The 26,866-nt window shown below is 43.7% G+C and overlaps 1 protein-coding gene across 1 annotated transcript in view; it reads right to left on the reverse strand.

Moving 5' to 3' along the window:
* Positions 1–559: 559 nt before the first annotated feature.
* Positions 560–26,866, reverse strand: part of TLL2 (tolloid like 2) — an 85,901-nt gene continuing 59,594 nt past the window's right edge. Inside the window, exons 9-21 of the mRNA XM_015633623.1 lie at positions 25,330–25,445; positions 23,318–23,420; positions 20,428–20,544; positions 17,038–17,183; positions 15,905–16,100; positions 12,530–12,655; positions 10,664–10,824; positions 9,108–9,288; positions 7,688–7,813; positions 6,736–6,863; positions 5,776–5,989; positions 4,533–4,783; positions 560–3,357 (exon numbers count right to left, since the gene is read on the reverse strand). Of these exons, the coding sequence (XP_015489109.1) occupies positions 3,223–3,357; positions 4,533–4,783; positions 5,776–5,989; positions 6,736–6,863; positions 7,688–7,813; positions 9,108–9,288; positions 10,664–10,824; positions 12,530–12,655; positions 15,905–16,100; positions 17,038–17,183; positions 20,428–20,544; positions 23,318–23,420; positions 25,330–25,445 (2,000 nt within the window). The 3' untranslated portion in view covers positions 560–3,222. The remainder of the gene's footprint in view (positions 3,358–4,532; positions 4,784–5,775; positions 5,990–6,735; positions 6,864–7,687; positions 7,814–9,107; positions 9,289–10,663; positions 10,825–12,529; positions 12,656–15,904; positions 16,101–17,037; positions 17,184–20,427; positions 20,545–23,317; positions 23,421–25,329; positions 25,446–26,866) is intronic.

The raw sequence follows: 26,866 nt of genomic DNA on the forward strand, positions 1-26,866 counted from the left end.
GTTGTGTCCTGAGGAAAGAACACAGACATGGTCCTTAGCAAGCAGGGTAGACATCAAGCAGTGGACAGAAAGAGGAAGAAAAGCATTTTAGGTGCTACCTTAGCAGCATTTTGCTTCCACAGAATGTGGACTAAAACTTTGCAGTATAGAATATCTGCCTCATCCTGCTGTCCTTCACACAGGAGTTTCACGTCTCTGGGTCTTTGGGACCTGCTGCTGAAGGCCATAGGCTGTAGTGTAGCAAATGAGCTAGCCCTTTGAAAAATACTTAGGGACTAATTCTCAGATCCCTGATATTTTTCACTGCAGACCTGCTTCTCAGCCCCTAAAGTGTGAGCAACACATGGAACAATGTAGCCCTTTGGCTGGCCAACTTCTTTCTCTGCCCCACTTTCTAAACGCTCCCTTGATTGCAATAGCCAATACAAAACTGAAGCCCCACAGGAAAGTTTCTTCCTGGTATTAGCAATAGACACAAACAACAGTTAGAAGAACAAGGAATGTAATGAGAAATTTCCTCCCCTTGAAGAAGTGGAAAATGCATGCATACAACAGAATGTGCAACTGAATCCAGAGTCTTTAATGAATGCAGAGATTTGTTCTGGGCACAGGTACATTTGTGATTGTTCCCACACCCTCCTCTTTTGCCTCTCTAAAAATTATTTTAGTTAGTGAAATGTAAAACCACACAAAGACCAGAATACATATTCACACATCAGAGGATTTGACATTTTTTTTTCCTTAAGAAAATTTCACTCATTTAGAATTATTGACTGCTAAGTCCAGTCAGTACAGCAGAAATATTCTACATAGATCATTGGTTGGAATGCACAGTACAACATTTGTGAACGCACTGTCACAAAAGACACCTGGATGAACATTAACAAGTGTAGTAGATCTGTCAAATCACGTTGCAAGCACCTGCATCAAACCAGTCTGGGGTGGATGGGAAATTACCAGAACATGGAATAAAGATGTTAAAGTACATGGGAACCTGCTATAGTCACTTTTCCCTAGAGCCATTGCTGCCACTAAAAGGTTAGAAAACTTGAACTGCTGCTTGTCATCTGAAACTTTGCTTCTGTTGAACAGGGATTGATGCCACACTTTTATTTCCAGACCTGAGCCACTGTAATTTTGCTTGAACTGGAGCAAGGAAGAGAAGGACAAATGCACACCCCATCTAGCAGAGCTCACTTCCCCAGACCTGCATGGTCAAACAGATTGAGATCAGAGGTCTTGCCTGTAAAAAGGCCACAAAATTTGAAAATAGAAACAAAGCAGAGCTAAAATAAAACAAAAAAAAACCCCAAAAATCAAAACAGAAAAAACATGATTTTTTATGCAGCCTGCAATAAAGCTATAGTCAACAGTACAGTATTGTTCACATTACACTTATTAAGGCTTTGACTACTGGTCTTCTACATGCACATTTTATATACATATAATCCTCTGTGTGTGTCTGTGTATAAATTACTTTGCTTTTCTTGTTCTAAGCAAGAAAAAAATTTCATGCATTTGCTTCTCCTAGTATTCACAATACTTGGACCATATTCTATTCATGGATTTCTGGAGAGGGCTGGGTCTATTTATTATCCATCTGAAAACACCCTTATTCTCCAGGAATGTTGTTTGTGCTGGACAGTGGCACTGGCCCCACACTTCTCCACAATCATACACAAGAGAGGAGGTGCCACTCCAAAGCCTGACAGCACAATGGTTATGTAAACATAGTAATCCTTGGATTATAAATACTTTATTAAAGCTAACATACCTCAGCTTTTAGCTCATAATTGCCCATGAGTGCCTTAATGAAACATTCAGAATAAAATATTTTTTTTCCTCCCATGTCAACTGCTCAGTTACAGTGGTTCTCCTAAAACACTTTTCCTTATTTTTTTCTGAAAGAAGCACCAAACTACCTGTTAAATCTTCAAGTCTGTGGCTGGGTAGCTTTCACAAGCAAAACAAGAACATCTCTGAGCCTAAGTCAAAGTCACCATCTCACTTGCACCCTTGCCATGAAGTTAAGAGACTGGGCCAAGCACCAGTGACAAACAGGGAGGAAGCAGAAACCAGAAGAACTCTTCCATTCCTAGCCCCATGCCTGCAGCTTGCACACGTTTGAAAGGTTCCCAGAGATCACCAAAGCTGACCTGTAGCATGGCCTGTGTCCCTCTGCCTCAAGGACACTCGGACTCCCCCGGGCCCAGCGTTTCCTTCAGTGAGATGTTCTGGCCAGCTGAAGTTGCAGAGCACCCCTAGGCTGTGGTAGGGAGCCCTGGGGAGAAGGGCTCACAGGGAAGTGGTAGTAAGGAAAGGAAGCGGCGCAAAGAAGGCTGAGAAAGCAGGCATGGGTGGAGTGAGAAGGAGAGATTCCTTATTTAAGACAGGGCCTAGACTGCTGCCACAGCCCTCTGAGCTGCTTTGCAGGGTGGTTAACTGGAGCATCCTGTCAACACTCCTGTTACTAAGCTTTGCCACCATGACACAGTAATGCCTTGCATCCCACCACAGCATTTCCGTGTCAGCCACCACCCTTCCCTTGGGCACTGCATTGAAGTACTTCCATTCAACATAATCCATGACAATTACTACAAACCAAACAGTGGGTCCTTCTCCTTCCATGGAATCCAAGTAGCTAGGAGCCCTAAAGAGGGCTGTCCCTGTCCCCTGCCTTGCTCTCCACTCAACAATAAGACAATAACAGAGAGGACAGAGTGATGCAGGCACAGCCATCTGGCTGTTCTCTTATTGCACAGAGTAGTTGGAGCAGGTAGGGGAGAGTGGGTAGCTCACAAAGTCCTTTGAAAAAATCCTACTGGTTGTCTGTCCAAAACACCTGCTCCAGAAAATATGTTCAGACAGCTCATGTGGATGCTTGGGAAATGTCACCTAGAAACAAGATATGCAAGAGACGAAGGCCATTCTCAATTCAAGTTCAGTCTTCATTCAGCCCCATGGCAAGTTGTGCAAAATACAATGTTTATGCCCTGGCAGCTATGATTAAAAGCCAATTTTTTGGTCCTGGGTAGGTTAACAAGAAAGGGTCGTGCTAATAATCGCAGAGGCAAACCTTTGAGACTGGATTTAGTTTTAGTTACAGAAAATACTGTACACTGCTTTTGGCCAAGTGCACAGAAACTTTAAAAAAAAAAAGACAAAGATCACACTTAAATGTCTCAGTCTTCAGATGGAGAATATCTGTGAGGAGCAGTCAAACTATTTTCTCATGTGCAATGCATCCTGAAATTTGGTACTTATGTATCGGGCATGAAATCCTTTCTTGTTGATGGTGTCATCTGTATGGAATCGAATCATAATGGAATCCCCCGCAGAGTAGATTTCTTCCAGAGGCTGCAGAAAAGGAGAGAAGACAGCACACAGTGGTCAAGACTAAATAACTGTCTTCACCATGATACAAGTGTTTAAGACAGATTGGCCAGTAAACATGAAGACTTGAATGCCCAGTACCTCCTGCCCTGATCTGCCTTCCTAAGCATATTCCTTTGCTCTTTATGTTTGAAGACTGATGCCAGTCCACTCTACAATCCCAGTTCTTCCAGGTACTTTTTTCACAGGCCTCCCTGAATATTCTTGTTCCAGTTTTCAGGTTTATTCTAATTTGTCATTGTTTTTTTCAGGAGATGAGACAATACAATCTGGAACCTGTTTGGCAGCTGAGGCTATCCCAGGGTTCAAATAACTCAGGTGCTTCTCTTACATAACAATTCTGGTTATTTCCCACACTGTTGTGACCTGCTGCCATCTCCTTGTGCTTCCCCTTCCCAGCCATTCTTCATCTGTCAGTGTGCAGGTAGGTAGATTACTAACCAGCTGCCCTGAGCTTTTTCACACTAAGCTGCTATGCCTTTGTTTATTTTCCAGACCATTCCCCCAGTTTGTGAGAACTTCTTCCACACACCTACTCCCTGATTGCCTCTCTTTAAATTCAATAAGAAAGATCTCCATTTCATTGCTAAAGGCCTGGAGAAATCAAACACAGACCCTCTGATTTCAAAAACCACACACCATTACTCATACTAGAATTACTCCTGGAAATGGAGATGCAGGTGACAGTTTAGGATACAGCATGCCATCCTAAAGGCAGCAAGCATCACACAGCTCTAAATCCCTTCACCGTTCACCCTTGCCAAAGCATGGCCACAACATAACTTGGCTTGAGCCAAGAAGCAACAGGGAATAAAACTGGCCTTTGGAAGCCGGTTCTCTCATCTACACAACACTTCCATGGCAGGGCTGGGGCACAGCAGCGTGGCAGTCTCATGCTGCTGTATATGGCCCTGGGCTAAAAAGGACAGTCAGCCAGTAAGGATTTTCCAGCCAACATTGGAACATCAGATAAACAACATCAGATAAAATGGATGTGATTGCCTGTGGAAGGGAAAGAAGCAAAACCCAAATGCCCCAAAGCATTCTCAGTACCAGTTTGTGACAGCTGCCCCTCTCCAAAAACAATATTCCTTGTCACTCTCAGCAATCCCTCTGAAATCATCACTATCACAGCTTACCCCTGAGCCACAGAAGCGTCCCAGACGGGGTGCAGTGCTGTCATAACCATCGTAAACCTCCATGTAGTCGTACCCGCAGTCAGCCTCCTCCTCTATCTCGAATATCTGGAATATTAGCTCCACCCCATAACCATCTTCAGCTACAATCACCCATTCACAGTTGGCTTGACTTGGGTAGTTGTTGTCCCCAAACTGAGCATGGGAATACAGATCCTTAGCTTGTACTTCAGCCTTTAAGAGCCCACCACACTCTGAAGGGAAAAAAGGACACAAAACAGTCTCTCAAAGTCCTTACAACAAAGACTCATCCCACTTTTGGATCAGTCATGAGCAGAGAAGACCTCCAGCTTGAAGTGCATTAGGGAAAGTAAATAAACACTGCACCAAACTACAATAAACCAGTGAATTCTACAGTCACCCATGACTCCAAAGACCCACAGAGCTTGGAGGAACTTCCTCTTTTTGGTAAAGAACACACAAGGAAATAGGTGATCAGTTTAAACTGGCAGGATAGAGTTCTTGACACATACTCTGGGAAATTGTATTGTATTAGAAACCAATTGCTTTGTTCTTTGTACTTGTTCTGTAAATGAATTTCTGACCCCAAATATTTTGTCATTAGGAAGTGGAAGCACATCAGAAATTAGGGACCAAAACAATCCTTTTCTGCCCACACAATGCACAAAAGTAGCCCTGTGTTTGTGCAGAATGTGCCTGCTTTAGTAGAGTTTTCCTGCAGCCAATGAGGAAGACGCTTCTTCACCAGTGTCATGTGCACAGCCACTTCCAGCAGATTTCAGAGAAATGAATTTTGGCACAACACGCCCACCTGTGCTGCCACAGACAGGAGGCTCAAGCTGTGTCTGTCCACAGCACCACTCTGCTTCTACCATAATCAATCTAATGTGGACCTGTTCTGGGGGTGGGCCAGTACATGGGCTAAATTGCATCACCTCCTTTTCCAATGGCTGATGTGGAACAAAAGGGATTGTTGCTCAAATACCTCCAATTTAAACAAAAGAGCCTGGACAGGAATGTCCAACACCAAGAGAATTCTGAGCTATAATGGGAGCTGGTATTTATGGTATGGCACTGGCAGTGGTCTGGGAACTGAATGTACACCACTTAAAATTTAGGCTATGATTATTTAGGAGAAAGGTGTGTCTGTTTTCACCTAGTGAAAAATGTAGTAGGACTTGATGACATCTTCTGGCACTGGGGTATTGGCAGGCAACCAGCTTACCTGTGCTGTGCTTTGCCTGGAAACCTCTCCTTTGCACAGAAGCGTCAGAGTAAAACCTGAGGAACATCTTGTTGGTAGAAGCCACTACAGGGTCTGGTTTCTTGCTGCCACAGAAGCGGCCAAGGATAGGTGACTTGCTGTTGGGCCCATCATACATTTCTAAGTGGTCATAGGCACATTCTTGGTGCTGCTCAATCTCAAACTCATTGAAGGTCTAGAGCAAGAATATGGAGAATTAAGACAGCTGTAAATCTGAGTATGTGATTTAGCACAGGCTGAAATGCCAAGTGAGAAACAGATCAAATTGTACATCTGTCTCACTCTCCCCACAAACTAAAACAGAATAATGTGCTTGCAGCCAAGAGAAATCTCAGGGTGGCAAAGATCAGAATTCCATATCAGTGTGCTGTGTTGCCTCAGCCTTGCTGCCTCACATGGGTGCATGACAGCAATTAACAACTGCAAGCCTTGTATAACACTTATTTTTCTAGCTGGAAATTCTGCCCAGCATATCAGACGGGCTGTTCTGCAATATTACTTCCCCTGAGCATAGGGATTATTTCCCCCAACACATGGGCCATTGGCACAGCTTTGGGTATGTCCTGCCATTTGCATCAGGCCTTCAGAGGGGCTCAGCCACCACTTTATGTAGATATGGCCCCAACAGAGTGTCTCACAAGGAGGGGTAGGGGTGGGAGGGCACTTATGCCATCTGTTTACAGAGGGCAATACTCCACAGCTGTCATCTGCTGAAGTCTCCTCTAAGCTGCCTTGTGTACCTCTGAGACTTTCTGCCCTTTTGCAAGCCAGGGCAGCCTCCCAGGAAACACACCTCCAGGAGCCCCAAACAGGACCTGCATGCACCAGCCTCCCACTCACACAGTGGTGGTGGGAAGTCACTTCAGCTCCTCACAACCCAGCCTGCTTCTTGCCTCACACACCCGCTCTCTGGTTACTCACTACTTTCACTCGGTGGCCAGGTGTTGCAGAGATGTCCCAGGTGCACTCCTTCCGGCTGGGATACTTGTCAGGCCAGTTGGGACTGCTCATCATTCCCTCTGCACCACTCAGCTTGTGCTCGCAACCAGCTTGGGAGAGAGAAAATGCACTGGGGCAAGTCTCACGTGGCAACCCTGTAGGGTCCTACGTGGTCCTCTCTGCCCACTGAGACCCTCTGCAGGGCACAGACACAGAAGGCTTCAGTCACCAAACACGACCTTTTAGTATCACTCCATAGGTCTGGTGGGTTTGTCCCATATTTTTTTTGAGCTAACCTGGCAGATGGTGAAATGGACCATCTCACTCTCCTGGGCCTCATTAACCCAACCTATGTCTTCACACCCTTAATCTATTCTTCCACTTCTTCACCTCATCTGCCCTGTTCCTAGGGCCATGATGTCAACCCCTCCACAATGTTGACAGGTGCTATCTCAGCCTTGCATTATTTTGCCAATTTAGAGAGTTGTATCAGCTCATGGAGAGGTCAGACAAGGACCAGAGACCATATACAGGAAAGCCATGGGAGCACATAGCAGGGACAGGGGTGCAGGAAGAAAGTTAGTCTTGGCACCAGCAAGTGGTTAGATCAGCCCATCCTTTCTCTTCTGACTCAAACACAATAATTAAATGAAGCAGCAGTGACCAGTCTAATGATGATGTCCCACAACTGCTCCTTTTGCAAGTCCAATTTCTTATCCCCACCCTGTCCATTCCCTGTGGGCATACAGAGAGCAAGACTAGGGAACGGTCACAGTCCTATTTCTAGCCAGTTTTTCAGATAGCTGGGGCTTTTTCAGTGCCCTTGCACTAGTATGCTGTACAAACTGCCTTTCAGCACAGGGCAGGAAGCACCCTGGACCAAACAGTGTTTGAAGTACCTTGGCTTTCCCAAGGGCAGGAGTGGGGACTTTACCTTCTTTACAGTCATGGCCGTTTTCATGCAGCATGAAGCCATTTCTGCACTGGCACATGTAGCTCCCAAAGGTGTTGATACATTCGTGCTGGCAACCACCGTTGTCTTTGGAGCATTCGTCCTTGTCTGGGCAGGATCAAACCAACAAACACTGAGTTGACAGGGACACAGGCTACCACAGTCACCAGCTGAGAGCCCCATACCCAGGCTAGCAGGTAGCAATGCAAACCTTCAACTCTCCTGCTGGACTAGCCCAGTCAGATTTTTAGCCCAGATCTATTCTCTTCAACTGCCTTACATTCCATAATATGTATCACAAATGTGCTCTATTTTATAGTGTAAGTTTATTGGTTAAAGGCTCCTAGGTTAAAGAAACCTAGAGCAGCATCTCATTCTTTAAGAACAGAGTCCAGGAAAAGCATCACAGAAATTCACTAGGTGAGATAAAAAGCTACTTTATATTTTTAAGCTCTTATGTGCTCTGATGAGCCTCCACTTCTAAATAGTTCTGCTTGAGCATAAACAGACAGGTGATGAAGACCTAAGGTATGAGCTGTTCCATGAAGCTGAAATATGCCCCACAGGATCTTGACTCCTGTGTGTTCAGGACTATGCACTCCTCAATCTCACTTTCTGAGCATAGGATCTGCTCATGGTTTCCAGTCCAATTTAATTTATGAGAAGTTTATCTTCAATTTCTACTGGGATAATGCTCTCCCTAGATCTCATTAATTTCATCTGTCTCCTCACTCCCAAATGCATTTCTAGATGAATCATATCCACCTCATCCTTCCTCCTGTTAGATTTAATAAGTCAAAACCTTAGCCCTGATTCTACTCTGTACCTGTTCTAATTCAAGGTCGTTTTGCCTGATCTTTCTCCCAAAAAGCTTTAATACTGCTAGGACTCTGCTGAAAAGACAGAACAAAATTGAATTTCTACTTCCAAATGGCATACAGTTAACCTCCAGAACTGCCTGGAGGTTATCAAGGTATATCTCTGACAAAGGAATGAGAACAGAGGATGAAAAACTTCCACTTTTACATGCTGCTTTGAGGGCAATGATTGCTATATAGAACACTATTGGAAATTTTCTAAATCTTCTAGTTTCGGAGGAAAAAGCTTTCCTTTAATACTCTAGGGATGGAAATAACTTCCAGGGTTAGGTTCCACATTGCTTCCTGCTGTAGAAGGACTGGAGGCATTGATGGAACCCATGTATCTTGCTGACACCACACTATGAAACTGGACATACACTGCACTGAGAACACAAGATGAAGGTGGCACAGAACAGAGCAACCATGGTTTTAGATTTAATGAACCATGCCAGGCTCTGACAGGATGTTGAAGAAAGTTCACCAGAACCAAGAGGTTCAGTTAGAGGAGACACCTAAGCAAGGGAAAGAATACAGTCACATACCAGAGAAGTAGTGAACTTTAAAGCCTTTCTTGGAGACAGTGTTGTCTGATTTGAACTCCAGTCTCATGTTGTTGCCATATGATGTGATTACTTCGGGCTTCTCTGAGCCGCAGAATTTGCCATGTAGCTTGGAATCAGAAGCCAGCTCACTACGAACCTCAACATAGTCATATTTACAGACCTGCCAAGAGAGGAAGAGATTTCTCAGCTCTGCGGCCTTGGAACAGAGCATTTCAGAGGAAGGGGACAGAGGCTTCACTGAGAAGGAACAGAAACAGCCTTGTACTCAAATGCACTCCTAACTTGCCCAAAATCTCCTCTGTCAGTTTTCTCACCCCTTTGCTTGCTGCCCTGATCTTAAAGCATGAGTGTGCTTTTCAGAATAGCAAAGGTACCACTGAATTTAGCAAAAGTAATTATTTCCACCTTATACAAGAACCTGACAGTGTTGAATGAACTTTAGCAGCCTCCTGAATTATGGAAGTGCCACTGCTCCCATTTACAGCAGGGAAACTCAGACCTGAACGCTTTGTTCAAACTCCACCGTGCATGGCAGGGAACAGACTCTTTTACTGTTACTTCCTTTATCCTTGAAGAACTCTACTTTAGTATTCATTTCCAACTATTTTCCTGCAAAAGCAGCACTGGGGAGGTGGGAGGCAGAACACCTATTAGGGATGGAAAATACCTACAATTATGCAAAACTAGTAGAGAAAAGAAGATGATTGTGCTGGTTTTGTCTGGGATAGATTTAATTTTCTTCATGGTGACTGGTACTGGGCTGTGTTTTGGATTTGTGCTGAGAAAAGGGTTGATACTATCAGGAGGTTTTGTCATTTCTGAGCAGGAGTTGCACAGAGTCAAGACCATTTTTTGCTTCTTGTACTGCTCCAGCAGTGAGGAGGCTGGGGGTGCTCAGGGAGCTGGGAGGGGACACAGCCACGACAGCTGATCCTCACTGACCAAATGGATATTCCATACCACAGGACATCATACCCAGAATATAAAGTGGGAGTGATTAGAGGGAAGAAGGAGTAAGGGGAGACATTTAGAGGGACACTGTTTGTCTTCCCAAGTAACTATTATGTGTGATGGAGCCCTGGTCTCCTGGGGATGGCTGAATACCTGCCTGCCCATGGGAAGCAGTGAACTAATTCCTCCTTTTTCTTTGCTTGCATGTGTGGCTTTTGCTTTATCTATTAAACTGTCTTTGTCCCAACCCATGAGTTTCTCTCACTTTTACATTTCAGATTTTTTCCCCCATTCCACTGTGGGAAAGTGAGTGAGCAGTTGTGTGGTGCTTAGTTGCCAGATTGGGTTAAACCAGTGCACCCACTTATAACAGAACAGCTTTAATCCTTCCACTCTATAGAGAAAGCAAATCCAGACTTCAAGGAGAACAGTCACTGTTATTGGTGTAATTACGTCTAAGGTGGGAAAACAACCAGAAGCTCCACCAGTAAGACAGAGCCTCCTCTTCCTTGTACCCCAAGGATTTATCCAGTTCTGATTTAGCCAGTAGTCCCACCTCTGAGATGCAGGGACTGGTTACGTACATCATTGCCTTCCAGCTCAAACACTTCGAACTGCAGAGAGATCCGGTACTGGGCTGGAGCTACCACCTGCCAGACGCAGTTTTTGTTAGTAGGATATTCCTTGGGCCATCCAGGGCTAGTAATGGTCCCATTGAGCTTGGTGATGAAGCCCCCACAGGCAGCTGGAGAGGCAATAAATGAACACAAGTTTTACTTGGTTCTGTTCAAACACACAGATTGGGCCACAGTGCTAACTAGCAAATAAACCAGATCCTGGTTGGTGGCACATTTCAAATCCCAGCCTCCATAACAGGCTTAAAATGCTGGGAAGTGTGAAGAAAGCAACTTCACCTGCTGTAACTCACCCCTCAAACACACCCAGTGAGGCTATGGCCCTGAGAGCCACCATGTAGGATTGATTTCCTTTCTAATCTCTGTCCTTGGGCTTACTGTGAATTGGTTGACTTGACCTGCACAACACACAGTTGTAAAGGCCAGCTTGGTAAATTCACCTACACTCGGTGCTACAAACCTTACTATTGCAAGTTTATCAGTAATGGAATAATAATTACACAATAATGGAATCCTAGGCAAGACATTCCTGTCAACTTTTCAGTGGTTTATTATATTTGGATTGCATCTTCTCTGGGGAAAGTTGAAGACAAAGTTAAGATTTAGCTTTATTATCCTATTTCCTTAAAAATTTAAGACATCTCAACTTCATCCTCTTGTGGGAAGGCAGGGCTGTTACCTCAAAGGAGTAAACCTCAATTTGCTGCAAAATTCCATTTGCAACAAAGCAATTCTTAATTTTTTTTTCTTGCTATTTCTTGAGAATAAAGAGATATGACCACATCTTCGAAACCTACAGGGATAAAAGCTTTTTCTGTCTTGTTCTCAGCATCATTTTGCATTGAGAGGACTAACCCGAGGGAGCAGCTGCAATATCCAGAAGCAAGCAAGCAGTTTTGGAGAAAAAAAAAAAATCAATTTACTCTGATGTATATTGCTATGGTTTCAAAGACTATCCTTTCTCTTTTGCCCACAAAAAAAAACCCTGCCAAGTTATTGCAACTTGGTAACTGGCTTACTAAAATTGCAAGAAATTACAAAAATAAAGAAAAAAGAAAAGCTTTCAAAAGCCTTTTGCACAGACCTGACTGCCCTCACCAAGTCAATAGCACTCTTACCCAAACAGTTTGACAAAAGCAGAAGTCAGGGAAAACTGGGTGATGTTGAGAGCACCACTGATAGAATGTGGAGCTCCCTAAATGTCCCTACAGACAGAGTTCTGAGAGAAGAACAATGGATGGATTCTCAGCACACTGACAGCTGTGTTGTTGGCAGAAGCAACACTTGTTGCATGAGATTAACTCTCTAGAAAGCTGACACAGCTTCTATTATAGACATGAGGCTTTTTTCCTCCATGAAAGAGGAAGGGAGGAAAATTCTCTTCAGTATGGAAAAGCCTGTTTTGCATGCAGACAAAAAATTTATATTTTATTATATGAAGTAAATTCCTTTGTGAAAAAGAAATAAATTCGGTGTTAGATTCAAATACTTTTGGGCCACTTGGTGGTTATGTTGTAATGCCTGCTTCCCTTATGTTGCACTGTGGGAGATCTGGTCTGAACAGCAATCTCCAGCCATGAATGACAACTGTTTTAGGGATGTTTAGCAGCATAAATCAGAGTACTCTCGGGGTTTTTTTTAACCTAAACTTGTTTTTCAATGGAAGATGTTAACAAAAAAAAATTAATTTGGGTGAAAATAAAGTGAAATAAAGAGGATGCAGGGACAAGGAAAATAACTTCCAAGACTGTTCAATTCCATTTTTAGCTGTATACATATCCTACAGTCAGATGGCTCAATCTGTAGGTTACTTACCTTCACAGCTCTTTTTATCAGCTGTCAACTCATAGCCAGGCTCACAGGTGCATTTGTAACTGCCCAGTGTGTTCTCACAGTGCTGCTCACACCCACCATTGTCCGGCAGAGAACATTCATCCATCTCTGTCAGGAGAAAACCAGAGCAAGTCACACTTTCCTGACCACCCAAACACCCTGATATTCCTCACACAACCCTTCTGGACAGAGGGAACAGGGCACTGACTGCTGAGCCAAGACTGTGGAGCAGGCAGTGCCGCAAAGCTCACAAATGCTGAAGCACTCCTATCACCAGAACCATAAAGGACTGCCATTGCTGCCAGCCAACAGTGCTTTTTTTAAACATGAGCAGGAAAACACTGTCTCCTGTAAAGACTTCACTGCCCTTTGTTCTCATACACCATTTTTTGGCTTCGTTTTGTTTGTTTGTTTTGAACTCCTCATGCTCTTGAGTAACTTGAGCTACCAGGAACCAACCCATTGTGGCACACACAGTAATGGAGCAGAGGGAGGTCATACCCCAGGGGACAGGGTGCCACAAAGGAGCTGGCAGGACACGCACGTAGTTCTGCCTTTTCACAGGCACACAAAGTCTTGCCACCCTAGACCTTGACGTTGGGTTCTTCAACCACGTCTCAACAACCTGAACTGATATTTTAATATAAAGATAGCCGCTGGCTTCTCACCCTGACCCCTGATTCCACAGGCATCCCTTAATAGATGGTTTAATTAACATGGCTGTGGTGGGTTAGCCTCAGCCAGCAGCCAAACTCCCACCTAGCTGCTGCTTCACTCCCTGGCCCACCACTCCCGTGGAAGTGGAAGGAAGAACACAGGAAGCGTATGAGTAAGAAAGTTTTGGGTTGAGATAGACAAATTATCCACCAATTACTGTCATGTTCAAACAGACTCAGTTTTGGGGAATTTAACTTAATTTACTGCCAATTAATATAAATATTTGAGTGCTGGGTTTAGGTATGGGGAAACCAAAACTGAAAACAAACATGTTAAAACACTTACAGAAAAGATCTTTCTGCTTCCTTTTCCTGGCTCACTCCAAGCCCCTCTCCTCCTGCCTTGTACCCCTACAAGTTACACTCAGCCCCATCAGCAAAGCCACGAGTGTGCAAAGGCAGGAGGGGATCGGGAGCCACATGTCCTTGCTGCTCCTTCTCATTCTTCTCCCCTGCTCCAGGTAGATGAACTAACACCTCAACCATATAAAAACAGACTTCATTGATACAAACAATTTATCACCAAAATGAAGATAACTAACAAGAATAATCCTGAAGATAATCCCATGAGACATACCTGACTGGGTGGATGTGAGATAATTGATCTCCATATCTTCCTGGCAATGCATCCTAGGTGTGACCAATGACTTACCCTCTCTAAGCTGATTGCAGATTTAGTTTCTCTGAAAACTTAAACATTACCATTGCATATTCTCACAAAGCATAGCATTCAATCCCATCCTTAACTCTGATTTTTTAGGCTAAGTTATTTTCTTTCAGTGTTGTAAGACATTTAATTGTAGCTCTATTCCTTTCATAATTCATTAAGGCAAATCTTACCTATTGCTCAATCAGCTATGAGAAGCAGTCTGAAGAGTGCCTGCAGAGCCATCTAATTTGTTCCCTTTGCTCATGGAGTGCCTGGCAGTCACAATCCTGCTGGATATGGAGGTAGAGACTGCAGACTTCAGATTCCAGCTTGAAACTCCACATATATCCTTCATGTGTGTCTACACAGTTTTTGCACACAGACATCAGGTCTGCCCACAGTGCAAGCTGGCTAGAAATTGTGCAGCTATGACTACTGTGATGCTTGGTGCAAGCAAAAACACCTCACTCCTCAGCTGAATTTACTGGCACGGGCTTTAAAACACTCTAACCATCCACAAGCTACATGGTTTCTGGTTCAAACGTAAGAAATCCGAGCAGACACTGAAAGATCTAGTCTGCCAGCAAAAACTCCTGAATGAAGAAAATGCCTGTGTCTCCAATTGTACTAGTGCACAAGTTTACACACTTTTACATATTTTTTTTTAAAAAAAAAAGAAACTTTCTTCCCCTACAAACTTGTGAAACTGAGGTGAAACTCAGATTTTAGCAAAGGACTTGCTCTGCTTCCATGCAGTGTTCAGTCAGCCTGCACTGTTCACTCCTGAAAGGAGCTAAAATATCTTTAGGAAGAAGAATTCTCTTTGCCTTTATGGAACCTGAGAAATTTAAACAAGGAAGTCTAGGCATTGTGAAAGTTGTCCAGGGCCTGAGATCAAATGTCACAGTATTTGCCAGTGATCTTGCAATCACTCTTTGTCACAGTCCATTAAGACCTCTCCAATTTACAGGCCAATATAATCTATGAATTAAACTTTATTTATCTTTTTTTTTTTTTTTTCACTTAAGTGCATGGTTTAAGAATTATGGGCTATAAATTATGACAGTTTATGCCTTGAATGGTGAATAAGTGAATTCATAGGACAGACTGATCTGAGCCAAGTGGATTGAGCCCTGACATGTCTGTTTGTTTAAAGTCTTAAGTTCATGAAATAAAGTTTAATTCACAGAGTACATTCTCCTGAAAATTTGAGAAACCTAAAGGGACCATAACACCCTTAACACACTAAGTTAAGGTAGAAATAAATAAAGGACTTATGCAATCCAAATATTGGCATTGCAACTATTATTTCTGTACAAGTGCCACTGAACCTAAGACAAACATAACCATTTGACCCTCAGCAGCTCCACAGGTATTTTACCAAGCAGTTGAATATTTGGCTCTTGCCTCTATCAAGTCACCAGGATGCTGGTAAAAGACCATTTCTAGGGTCCAGATCTTAAAAAAAGAAAAAATTTAAAAATCTTAGTTTCACATCTTCCTGAAGAGAATCTCAGTTTAGGGACACATTTGTCTCCTAAAGGTCTCAGTATTCTTTTACTGGGACTCTATTTGCATTTAGATTTACCCTCTCTCCAGAGGTTTATTTTGGAATAGAACTTAAGCAGAGAGCTGTTTTTAATGCTCCTTGTGCAGTATTAGTACTTCTTTGAGATCATCAGTGTCCTCTGGCATGGCTAAATGGAGGTGATATTCCATCCAGCTGTACAACATTTATGCTGACACCACCCCAGCAGAGTTGATTTCTGTCCTAATCAGGGAGGAGGTGCTCCTGCCTCAGCATCAACCCCCTCTACACTCTCAAATGTACATAAATTCGATATCTGCAAACAAATTGTACAAACAAATCCTAAGTACAAGTAAACAGAATGATAATGCACGAACTGGTTGAGAGAATTAATTGATTTGTGGATGGCAGTAGCTTAAGGGAATAATTGTCCCCAGCTTTGTGAGAGGTATTAGATCACATACCTTTAAAGAAATTTGCTGCAAAGCCTGCTTTATTGATGGTGGCATCAGATGCAAACTTCATCCATACTTTGTTTGAACTGGATTTGATGTCTTCTGGCTTCTCGTAGCCACAGAAGTGGCCGATGAGCGGGCTCTGCTCAGTGAGGCCATCTCGGATCTCCAGGTAGTCGTAAGAGCAGGCATCGTGCCACTCAATCTGCAACAGGAAAAGCGTGTGCCTGTACCTCACTAGTCAGAGTTCTTCCAGCCAGCCCAGAGACACAGAGCAGCTCCCCAGACAGCTGGCTACAACTAAGTACGTCCTGCAGCTGCCACTGAGCCCTTCTGCAGTTCAAATTGCATTTGAGCCTAGGCACATCTCAGTTCTGACACTGCTTCGTGGTTATCCTGCAGTGAAACCCAGTCCCTGACTATCTACAAACTGCTTTTGGAAGAGAAGCTGTAAGAAACAGAGCAGAACAACTACAAACAAAATGGTTCAAGGAATAGCTGTGGGGAGGTAGTGGTGTCAGCCCTTTACAGGACAAGCATGGTGAGTGTACACAAGCCACAGCAGCCTGGGACAGATGAGATTCATGCACCAACCAAGGTCCTGTCCCCTCCTGTCTGTGACAGGACAGTAATCAGGACAGTTAACATCAGTAATCAGGGACTGATCACTGGCATGTAGCTAAGAGTGTAAGACATAACCACTGCAAGAAAACTTTTTGTGAGCTCTTCAGTCTGTCTGCCATCTGGGACCACGATGTTTCTTCGGGGAGCCACATCCTACAATCTGACAAGTCCCACTGACACCAATTAGAGTTTTTTGCCTGGATTTTGACCACTTACTTCCATTTGACCAGAGTGAGAATTTAAGGACTCGTAAGTCCCTATCTGACATCATCAACACTTTTGAGTGTCTTCTAATCCATTCTGTCTACAGTAACAGTTTTTGAAAACTCAGTGTATTTTAAACTTCAAAAATCAAAATCTTTGAGCAAACATCTGGTAAGGTAAATGATACTCTGAAGTAGTCAAAAGATTCTTTTATTATTACTATTATTATTACCATTTTCTACTTAATTTTAAAGGGTTTGTAGAGGCAAAAAATAAATAATATCTGTAATATAAGATGCAATGACGTTTCTTACCTCAAAGGCTTGGAATGTGATTCCTATGTGGAAACCCTCAGAAACTGTGATCTTCCAGACACACTCTTTGGAAGGTCTGTAGTCATCTGGGTAATTGGGAGACTGGATCTGGCCTGCATCTTTGTGTATTTCTCCACCGCAAATAGCTTCATAAAAAAGAAACAGCAAACCCAGGAGATTGCAAGTTTCTCTGTAGGTAAAGACAGCTCCATATGCATCTTTCTCAACAAATGTGTTTCAGTCTTGCTTACTATACAAAGGCAACACACAAGTCATGGATTTTTAAAAATCCAACATTTTGTTTTATGACAGTGTCTCCTATATTGCTGTGCTAATATCCTCAGAAGGTGAGCTCACTGGGACAATTTTTATAAATGTGTGATATTCATACTCCTGCTCACATTCATATCTGCTTGAAACCTGCTACCAGCACTAGGAACCAAGAAAAGCTGGGGGGAGGGCGTGGGAGGGGGGAGAAGTTGCCAATCAAATTGAATCCAGCCACACGATGGCAATATTAACAAGCACAACTTGAGCTGTTCACCACCAGACCATCAGGCTGACTGCTGTGCTTGAAAAATTAAGTTTTAGTGCCAAATATAAGAGCAAATTTAAATACTGAAATAGAAAAGTTAATGGAAGTCTAGTTTAATACAAAACCAGTAAAGATCTTGAATATAACAGCAGTTCAGCAAAATTGTCTGCAAGACTATCTAAGAGATGAAAGTAAGATCACAGGCTAAATAAAACCTGTACTACCCATGAGGCGCAGCACACATCTACAAAACACATGAATGTTTTGGCTGTGCCTAAAGTCAAGGAAACAAAAAGCACCAACAGAAAATACGAGAGAGATGGTACTGCAGTGACACCTGCCAGATATCAACCATCCTCACCCTTGGCTTCTCCCCACAAGGCATTGCATTGGCAATTCCGATATGAGTCTCCCTGTAATGTCCTGCAAAATGCTTACACTGGGTAACACTGCCTTGGTCTTGCATTATAAGCTGCTAATGTAACCGAGTTAAAAGCATTGCTTCATTAGTGCAGCTAACCTCTTTCCTGCAGGATCAGTGCTAAAGCACCACCAAAAAGTTGCAGCCAAAGATTCAGCTGCAGAGCACAATTTAGATTGCAATTTGAATTCATATATTCAGAGCAACAAGTGGTGCTTGAGGAAACTTCTGAAGGAGCCTTTAAAGAACTATCTACCCCCACCTAACAGAAAGAGTACTAAAGAGCAGAGGACCTTTTTTTTCCTAAGAGCCATGAAACTGTCAGCCAACAAATAATAATTTCTCTATCCACTGCAGAAGTTCACACTGACACAGCTGAGCATCAGCGATACTTGGAAGAGCCTTACGGAAAAATGGAAAGAACATCTGGTAGAGCCTGAGAAGACAACAGTGATGTCAAATTTGGGGCTGTCAGCAGTGCTGTAGGGCAAAACAACCAGCATCATCCCATCTTAAATCTCATGAAAGAAAGGCAACAGAATGACTGAACTAAGAGGACACTTTCACAACATAAATTGTCATTTAGTATCAAGTAATTCTACCCTCATGTGGCTGCATGCTCCTGCCTCTCTCCTCCCATCTTCTGATTTGGAGGAATCCAAATCCAAAAATCAGTCCTCACCCACAGTTTCCAGAAAAGTTCAGATGCATGAGCATTCATATGCACTGTCACTAAAGCAGTAGACAGAGAAGCAGTGCTAAACATGAGGGAGGAGTTCAAAAGAAAAAGAGGAACTAATGGAAGCAGAGAAAGATTTTGGACAAAAATTGATAGAAAATTAACTTATATGCAATCCCTCCTGGAAATAAAAACTACTTTTACTGCCTAAGCACAGAAGTCACAAAACAGCTAAGCAAGCCACTTCACAAAGGGCAAAAGAAACCAGACATTATCAGAACTTGCTTAAGAGGGAAATAGGGATTAAAGAAGATTTCTGGAACATCTATTTCAGCAAATAAATTATGGAGAGACATGTAGATAATCTATCTGCTGTTCTGACAAGAGGAGGCTGAGATATCCAATGCTTAAGCATTCCCTTCAATCGAAAATATGGAGTTTGCTCAACCACTAGATGCATTCTACCTTCAGTTGCTCTATTCAAAAGTCAAGTGGAGCAAGCTCATATTTACTGAATCTTTAGGGATCATTTATTAATCAACAGGAAATATGGGAAATTGTCAAGGGAAAACAAAGTGACTTTGCAAAGTGACTTTGGAATGCAGCCAATGTAAACTTCTTTTTCTTCCAATACCATTTAGCAATATGAAGGATGATGCCATACATGCTAATTTGATCGCTTCTAATTCCAACAAACTACCATAAAGGGGGTGTTACAAACCACATGGTTCAGGCAACAGCTGCTTTTCAGGAGAGATGTTTTAAAAAACCCAGCATCAGGCAAGCTACCTCTGTCTCTGGGGCAACAATTCCTGCAGAAACCAGATATTTCTCCAGTGAAACAGATTTGTTAGCCCCAAACTGCTGTGAAATCCTCATATGCTTTATTTGCACTTCCCCAACAGTCCCATGTTTGCTTCACTTCCCTCTGTTAGTATCATTATTCATGAGTTTATGGGACACCTGGGCACTGGGCTTCCAGCATTATGCTTGTTCTGGTGGCTGAGGAAAGAAGATGATGCAATGTCGGTATCAATACAGTCAACCTCAATACTGTTGACACCACTGGTATTTCTAAGAAAAATGCCTGCTTCTCAGAAAACAATGAGGGCTTTTCATACATTTTAGAATCATTACTGCAAAAAACACAAGCCTATATGGAAAAGGGAAGTTACTGATTTTTAATGACTGTGATAGTATTACCCCTCCTCTGAAGTGGTTTCATCATCTCAATGCCATGCAAGTTTCTAAAATACCTGACCTGTAGAAGATCTGACATGCTAATTACCAATTTTCTGTAACTAAAACATACAAAGGAGAAACAAAAGAACAATCTTTGCATTTGAGAAAAAAAACCCCAACCAACCAAACAGAAACACCCCGAGACAATCTGTATTAAGGGATATAGAATGCATGATCCCAAACAGAAGTTTGCCTGTTAAAATGCTGAAAGAAACTCTTGCTCCACACACTGCTGCTTGCAGGGTCTGGTTAGAGCAAAGAGAACCTGGCTTAAGTATGGTAGCTATTGCTTTGCATTCCCATCTTATTGTGCCTCCTAAAATATGACAACCTAGTTGGAAAATCCATGACTTGTCTACTGAAACAAGCCCCAAAATCTGCCAATTCCCATAAACACAAGAGCATGGCTGTATCTAACCACACAGTGCAGCAGAATTCCTGCTGATCCCATAAAACCCCTGCATCTTGTTCAGTCTTCTCCATACAATGCAGATTTGTAGCTAAGGGCTGTACCTTCATAGACCACAAAGAAGCCTTTGCCCAGGATGTTACTGCTGCTCCGGAACTCGATCCACAGCCTGCTGTCCGTGGAGATTACTGGTTCAGGAATCTTGTCACCACAAAATCTACCTAGAAGACATGAAAGAGACAATAAGGATCTCTATAATCTCCTGAGGGACAGAACAGCATAATGGGCACCTGTGACTCTGGGAAGCAAAGAGTCTTTGGTTCAAGGAGTGTGCTTGTGTAAAACACCCTTTCATTCCCATCAATTGTGCTTTTGAATAAGTTTCTGTGTCCCCCCTTCATTAATTCCTATTCTTTTCCATTATTAAGTGAATTGAAGTTCTCTTCAGCTGGGAGAATCCAGAGATTATGGATGAAAACTCTATTGCCCTGGTAAATTCAAAAGGGCTCTTGTCTTGATCGCTTAATTGAGCAAATGAGATACCATGGTGGGGAAACATGACCCTGTCCTTCTAGAGATGTGGTATTAGGAAATGTCTTTTCCACCTGCTGAGCCTTGAAAACTCCTTCAGCATTTAGCACCCAGGAGCAAATACTCCAAGTCAAACCAAGGGTAAGACATGGCCATGCTGATGACAAAAAAAACCCACTTACTCTCTCTTCAACAAATCCTGGTTAAGCTTCTGCAGTCATTTAATTTCTTTCAAGAGAAAGAGACCAGGAGCCATTTTGCTCAATGATTCCCCCAGCTTTGAGCTCTCTGGCATGTACCAGCACTGGTAAACTCCCAAATTTTGCCAGTAGGCATGAATCTTGAAAGAGAACAGCTGCAGATGGCATCTCATCCCAGACAACCTCAACAACCCCAATTTGGTGCCTCCTCTACTGAAGCCAGAAGCTCTTCACAGAAACAGAGCAAGCACCAAGTATGCACTGATACGCAGGTCAGGAGCTTGCACAGAGCAAACATGGTTTTTCACTTCAGCTGACAGCAGCAGGGCAATACACTGAATTCAACATGGTCTTGGCATCCTGTCCAGCTGAATCCCAGTCAGAATCTGACAGAGGCAAACAGCAGTTCTTCAGGCTGAATTCATTCAGGACAGTGGTGATAGGGATCCTGGCCTTCCGACACCAGGCAAAAGCATCTTTGAACAACCTCTGCTGGGTAAAACCTGGTTAATGCCTTACCTTCAAGACAACATCATATTTCCCCTTAACTGACTGGGAGTGGCAGTTTCACTAACACATTTTCTTTTCTTACAGAGTCACCCATCCAAGTATTACCTCAGACCCAGTCTTACTCAGCTACCATTGTGCCCCCAACCTGCCCAGTGCTGTTGGGGCAGTGTGACAGCCCTGCAGCATATCAATAGCATCCCCCATCTCCACTCCCAAAGGGAATGCTAAAAACAGCATCAGCACTGCAAAGCTTCTTCCTCTAGGGTCACTGAGCAACTTCCTCTTGGATTTAGACTTGGAGTTTAACAAGGGTGTCAAGAAGAGGAAACGCAGATGAGGAACGAGAATGAGCAAGCTCCTCAGAGTGTGATAAAGGGCCCATTCATAAAAAGTTATACACCATTTAAAGGCTGGGTTTTCACACACTTCCCTGGGAAAATATGCAGCACACATGTATTTTTTCTCTCCACAAGAAGCCCGTGCTTTCACAATTCACACTAATCCCCCTCCTCACCCCCTGCTGAATTGCTGTCTGTCTGCCTCTTCTGACCTAATTTCATGGGCTCAGCCCCATGCGGGAACCATGGCCACTCCTGCAGCGTCTCCTTCCAGATGGAAACACTCCCAAGTCCACCTGCACTAGTGGGACAGGGAGGTGCTTGGCTTCTGAAGTACCTTTAAATTACTCAGCAGAACAAAAAAATAACGAGGAGCTAAGTTGCAGCTGCTGGAGCAATGTTACCCGACACATATGCAGAAGAGAACAGCAGTATATGCTGCCAACCCCAAAATAGGCAGTAAGCAGTAAAACCGGGTGCCAACTGCCCTGAAAGGTGGGTCCCCTGAAACCTGGGAAGCAGCATGGCTTCAGCCTCAGCACCTTGCCTGGTAGCAGGGTTAGGATGTGCAGTGGGGCCAAGGAGAACACCCAAACCACCCTAAACCCTCTGACCCAATGCTAACTAGCCCAGTCCTGTGCTGCAGCATGGGGTGCAGCCCTTCTAACACAGCTGGGGATGATGCCAAGCTTGATTACTTCTTGCCTTTTAGACAGAAGGGGCTGTTTGCAGTGCTGCATTTTACATGTTTGGGACACCAAGCCTAGGGCATGAGATCAGGATCAGAGGCAGTGGGACTCTTGAAGCACTCAAGGTGACAGAAGACTTGCAGTTATGATAGCAGGAGGCAGAGAAACAGGGAGGATACAGATGCACTTCCTAGAGATCTCTGGGAGCGGGAGCAGAGTGGAGTCTTTGCACAATTTGACATGGCGTGGCCTAGCAAGCTTCCTTCTAGGACTACAGAGGTTCAAAGCACAGAGCACTGTGTATTTGTAAACACAAATTCATGAGAAATAATGGCAGAAGCTTGGGTCGGGAGCTGTGCAGCTGCTTCATTCTGACTGCCTGACAGTCCTTCCCTGGACTTAGGAAAGAGCAACAACAAAACTCCAGAGACCACATTTTCAGTCCCAGCCAGGGCCCTGGCTCGCTTCCCTCCCTGTCTCATTTCTCAGGCTGGAAAAGATAGGAATAAAGCTTTTGTGACCACAGGGCTCAGAACATGGATCACTGGGAGTGAATACAGCACACCGACATCTCTGGATAGAGACAGTAAAGGATGGCCAGTGCACTGGCTGGACCTAGGATCCTTCCAAGTAAAGAAAAGTTTGTTTCTGTTTGTTTTCCCCACCCACTCTCCAAAGCATCAAGAAGAATACACAAAATGCCATTAAAATGAAATAGCCACTCACCCAGTAACGGAGCCTTCCTCCAGTAGCCATCACGCACCTCCACATAATCATACCAGCAAAGGCGACTTTTAAATAAGTCCATTGATGTGAAATTTAACATAATCTGCAAGGAGAGAGTGCACATTTCTCTTTGGGGAGGAAGTTACTTTAAAGAGAAGACCCTACAGATTGTTTCATTTTCACTACAGCACTGCCTAAGTGAGTATGTAGGCAAAGAGAGTTGGGCCATTTTTAAGATTTGTACACCACCTTTTCTCAAAAAAGAAAGGCTTCTCAAGGTGTTTTAATGAAACCATGACTGAAGAGAGCCCTTTACTATCAACTCTGTAATTCAAATGCAGTACTTCTTAGTCAGTAAAATGCTACTTTAAAAAAAGCCCAGCTTGGATTTTTAAAATTAAATCCTTTAGTTTTGAGTAATGTGAAAAATCATAGAGAAAGACATTGTCACAAACCACACATGTTTGGGGTCAATACCTGCATATAAAAGATACTTGTAATAAATGTCTAATCTTGCTAATTAGGTTCCACATTCTGACTATCAGATTCATACCATCACTGTGATGTAATTGCATTCAGTGGCTTTATCAAACAGAGCTTGGCATTAAAATGTTATTATTTTAGTCTCTTTTCTCTCTAAGGTGGATCACCAGCCTTGGTCTGGGAGGTCACCTATGGAGGTCACCATTGGTGTGTACTTATATTTTTCTTCTGGCAAGATTTGACCCATATAATTTACTTACATCCAAAATCTGAACATAGTCACAGAAATGTCTTTATAGTAAAATGGATGTTCTCCCCCAAAGTCCTGGTTGGGTGTGCAGAGTGCAGTCTGTAATGCTATTACTCACATTTTGCACATTTTTGCAGTATTCTGACTTTGGACAGCAAAAGGAGATTCATCTGTTTCTATGCAGATAAATGCTATAAGCCAAATATCTCTTCTCAACTAACAACTCAAGAATTTGCACCAATCACTGCACTGGGTTAAACAGGTAAATTTAAGCATTTAATCTGGAATCAATTCTTTATTTCTTTTTTTAACATTAGTGGTTCAGCATTTAGATGCTGGGTCCTTCCCGACCCAACTCTGCAGAGGCTGAGAAGCAAAGGGAGAGTTTATAGCAAGACTGACACCACGAATCTCTCAGTGCCACAGTTGTCAAACCTGGACAGCTCTTGGCCCTCTTGCCCCAGCGATGCTCTCCCTGCAGCTGATGGCAGGAGCTCAGCATGGCATGGGACTGGGCTTGCAGGTGACAGAAACAGGTCCTGGAGCCAGGCAAACGAGCTCTGCGCTTCTTTGTCCGAGTCTGAGTCTTAAGCATGTCTTGAGGGTGATCCTCAGCAAAGTCACTCTGCCAAGGAGCTCCCAAGCTGGGCTGCTCATTCTTGCAGCCTGGTATGGCGTGACAGGCCTGAAGGGCTGGTGTTGCTGGATTAAGGAAAGATTTAATTTCTACAGGAAGATCAATAAAACAAAAGGAGCTGGGAGGAAAGTGGACAGGGTGGGTGATTGATGTGCAGCGGGGCTTGGCGTTTCATGGCGGGAAGTGGGAGTTCCCTGACAGGGACATTATGCCTGCATGACAGGGGCAGGCCACAGATGTCATTCATGGCTCCTCAGCTCCCTTCAGGACCCCAGATTGCAGCATATTTTATCTACCTCATCTGACTGGCTTTGGAATGTGCACTTGCCAAAGTTAACAGGTGGCAGGAAATGTCCATGCAGGGTTCAGTCTCAAACTGAGAGGGAGGATCAGAGATCAACACACAGCCCAGAGATGTGAGGGGCTCTGCTCCAGCATCACCACTTCTCTCCTGTACTCATGTATTGTACCACGTATTCCTGACTCCATCTCTCTCCTGAGTGGTGCTCAGGAGCCTTCCCAGGCTCCATTCCTGCACACCAGGGATGCAGAGATCTTCTGGCAGGTTCTGACACTGTCATCCCAGGCAAAACCTCACATGAGGGAAGTGCAGAGTATACCTCGTGCTGCTGTGGCACCTACCTTCTCCCCTGGGGTCACCGAGATCCTCCAGACACAGTGGGAATAGGAGGGGTAGCCATTTGGAAAGCCAGGGGCTGAGAAATTACCTGTTGAGTCTTGCAAGGTCTCTCCACAAGCTGCAGGAGAGGGGAAAAAAAAAAATCTATCAGAAAGGAGTGACTCTGAAAAACATCAGGGTCTACCAAACTGCCTGCTCGTGGCTGCTGTGTGCAGGATGGCGGCTGGCACTCCAACAGTGCTCATTCATGGTACTGGGCAAAGGTCACTGAGCACCTGAGGCCGTGCCAAAGGGGTGATGTGAAATCTGTCAGAATTTCTGGGATAAAAAGATGATCAGTGCAAGGACAGAGATGATACAGCTACCAAAGCAACTTGAAGCCTTCTTCCTTCATTTTCCTTCCACAATGCCAGCACTTTCAGGTTTCAGTTGAGGAATATCTCATTCACTAATCAAATGCAAAGTATTAACCCCATCCCACCTCATAACCCCACACTGCTGCCAGCAAACCTGTTTTCCCTTCATTACAAGCTGCTCAATGAAGTTCTCCTTAGCTGGCATTGTAAATTGTCTTTTTTGGGCTTAAAACATCCTAATAAAAGCAGGGCAAGTCCCATCACCCTCATGCTTCAGGTGCTCAGCACCTTCCCAGCCACTACACTGAACAGGACAAAATATGAGCACAGCAGCCCATTGCTCTTCAACTTCCTGCTTTGTGGCCTGCTGCAGTTGATGAAATGTAGATCCCAGAGTGACTTTTGGGAAGCAAAAAATATGCACATGCATATGATCCTTTAGGGAACCACAGCTCCCAACATCTGGAACAGCTGTGACTACTGTAGTTCTGCTCTCTGAGCCAGGATGACTGAGCTGGAACAAGGAGTGACCATCCACATCTGCAGAGCAGCTGACTGGCTGGGTGGGAGGACCACAAATATCAAAGCTTCCATTTCCTTGACAGTGCCCACTAGACACATCCAAATGGCAATTGCAAGGAGCAGGGACCTCAGCTTTCCTGCTTCCCAGTTGTTCTTCCAGTTTCATAACCAACTGATTTTATAAAGCCCCCCTGGACCTGCAACTCTGTTTCCTCAGAGACAGCGAGGCAGCCCCCAAAAATCCCTGATTGAGCAGCAGTGCTTTGAAAGATCTGACAAGGCCTTCCCTTTCTCATGGAAATGCCAGGGATTGTTCCTCTACTTGATGCTATCACAAGGTAATTTTGCAGCCATGATTACATTTAGATGGGTGGGTTGGCAGTTGGAGGTGAAAAGAGACTGGTTCCAGTGAGAAAGTTTAATATGTTCAAGCAGGGGAGAAGGAGTCACCTAGGTCAGAATTACTTAATTTCCCTAAGGAAGTCTGATCCACAGCTTGACAGATCAGACTAGATGAACAAGTGTGGGGACACAGAAAGAAGTTTTTTAATTTTTTTTTTTTTTTAAATAAAGAGGGAATTCCAATCCATAACTCACCAGGATAGGTAAATGTTCTTTTCCTCTGCTTAAAAATCTATTTAAATAAACATGAAATGATAAA

The sequence above is a fragment of the Parus major genome, chromosome 6 (genome assembly GCF_001522545.3).
Source record: "Parus major isolate Abel chromosome 6, Parus_major1.1, whole genome shotgun sequence".
In the NCBI taxonomy this organism is placed as follows: Eukaryota; Metazoa; Chordata; class Aves; order Passeriformes; family Paridae; genus Parus; species Parus major.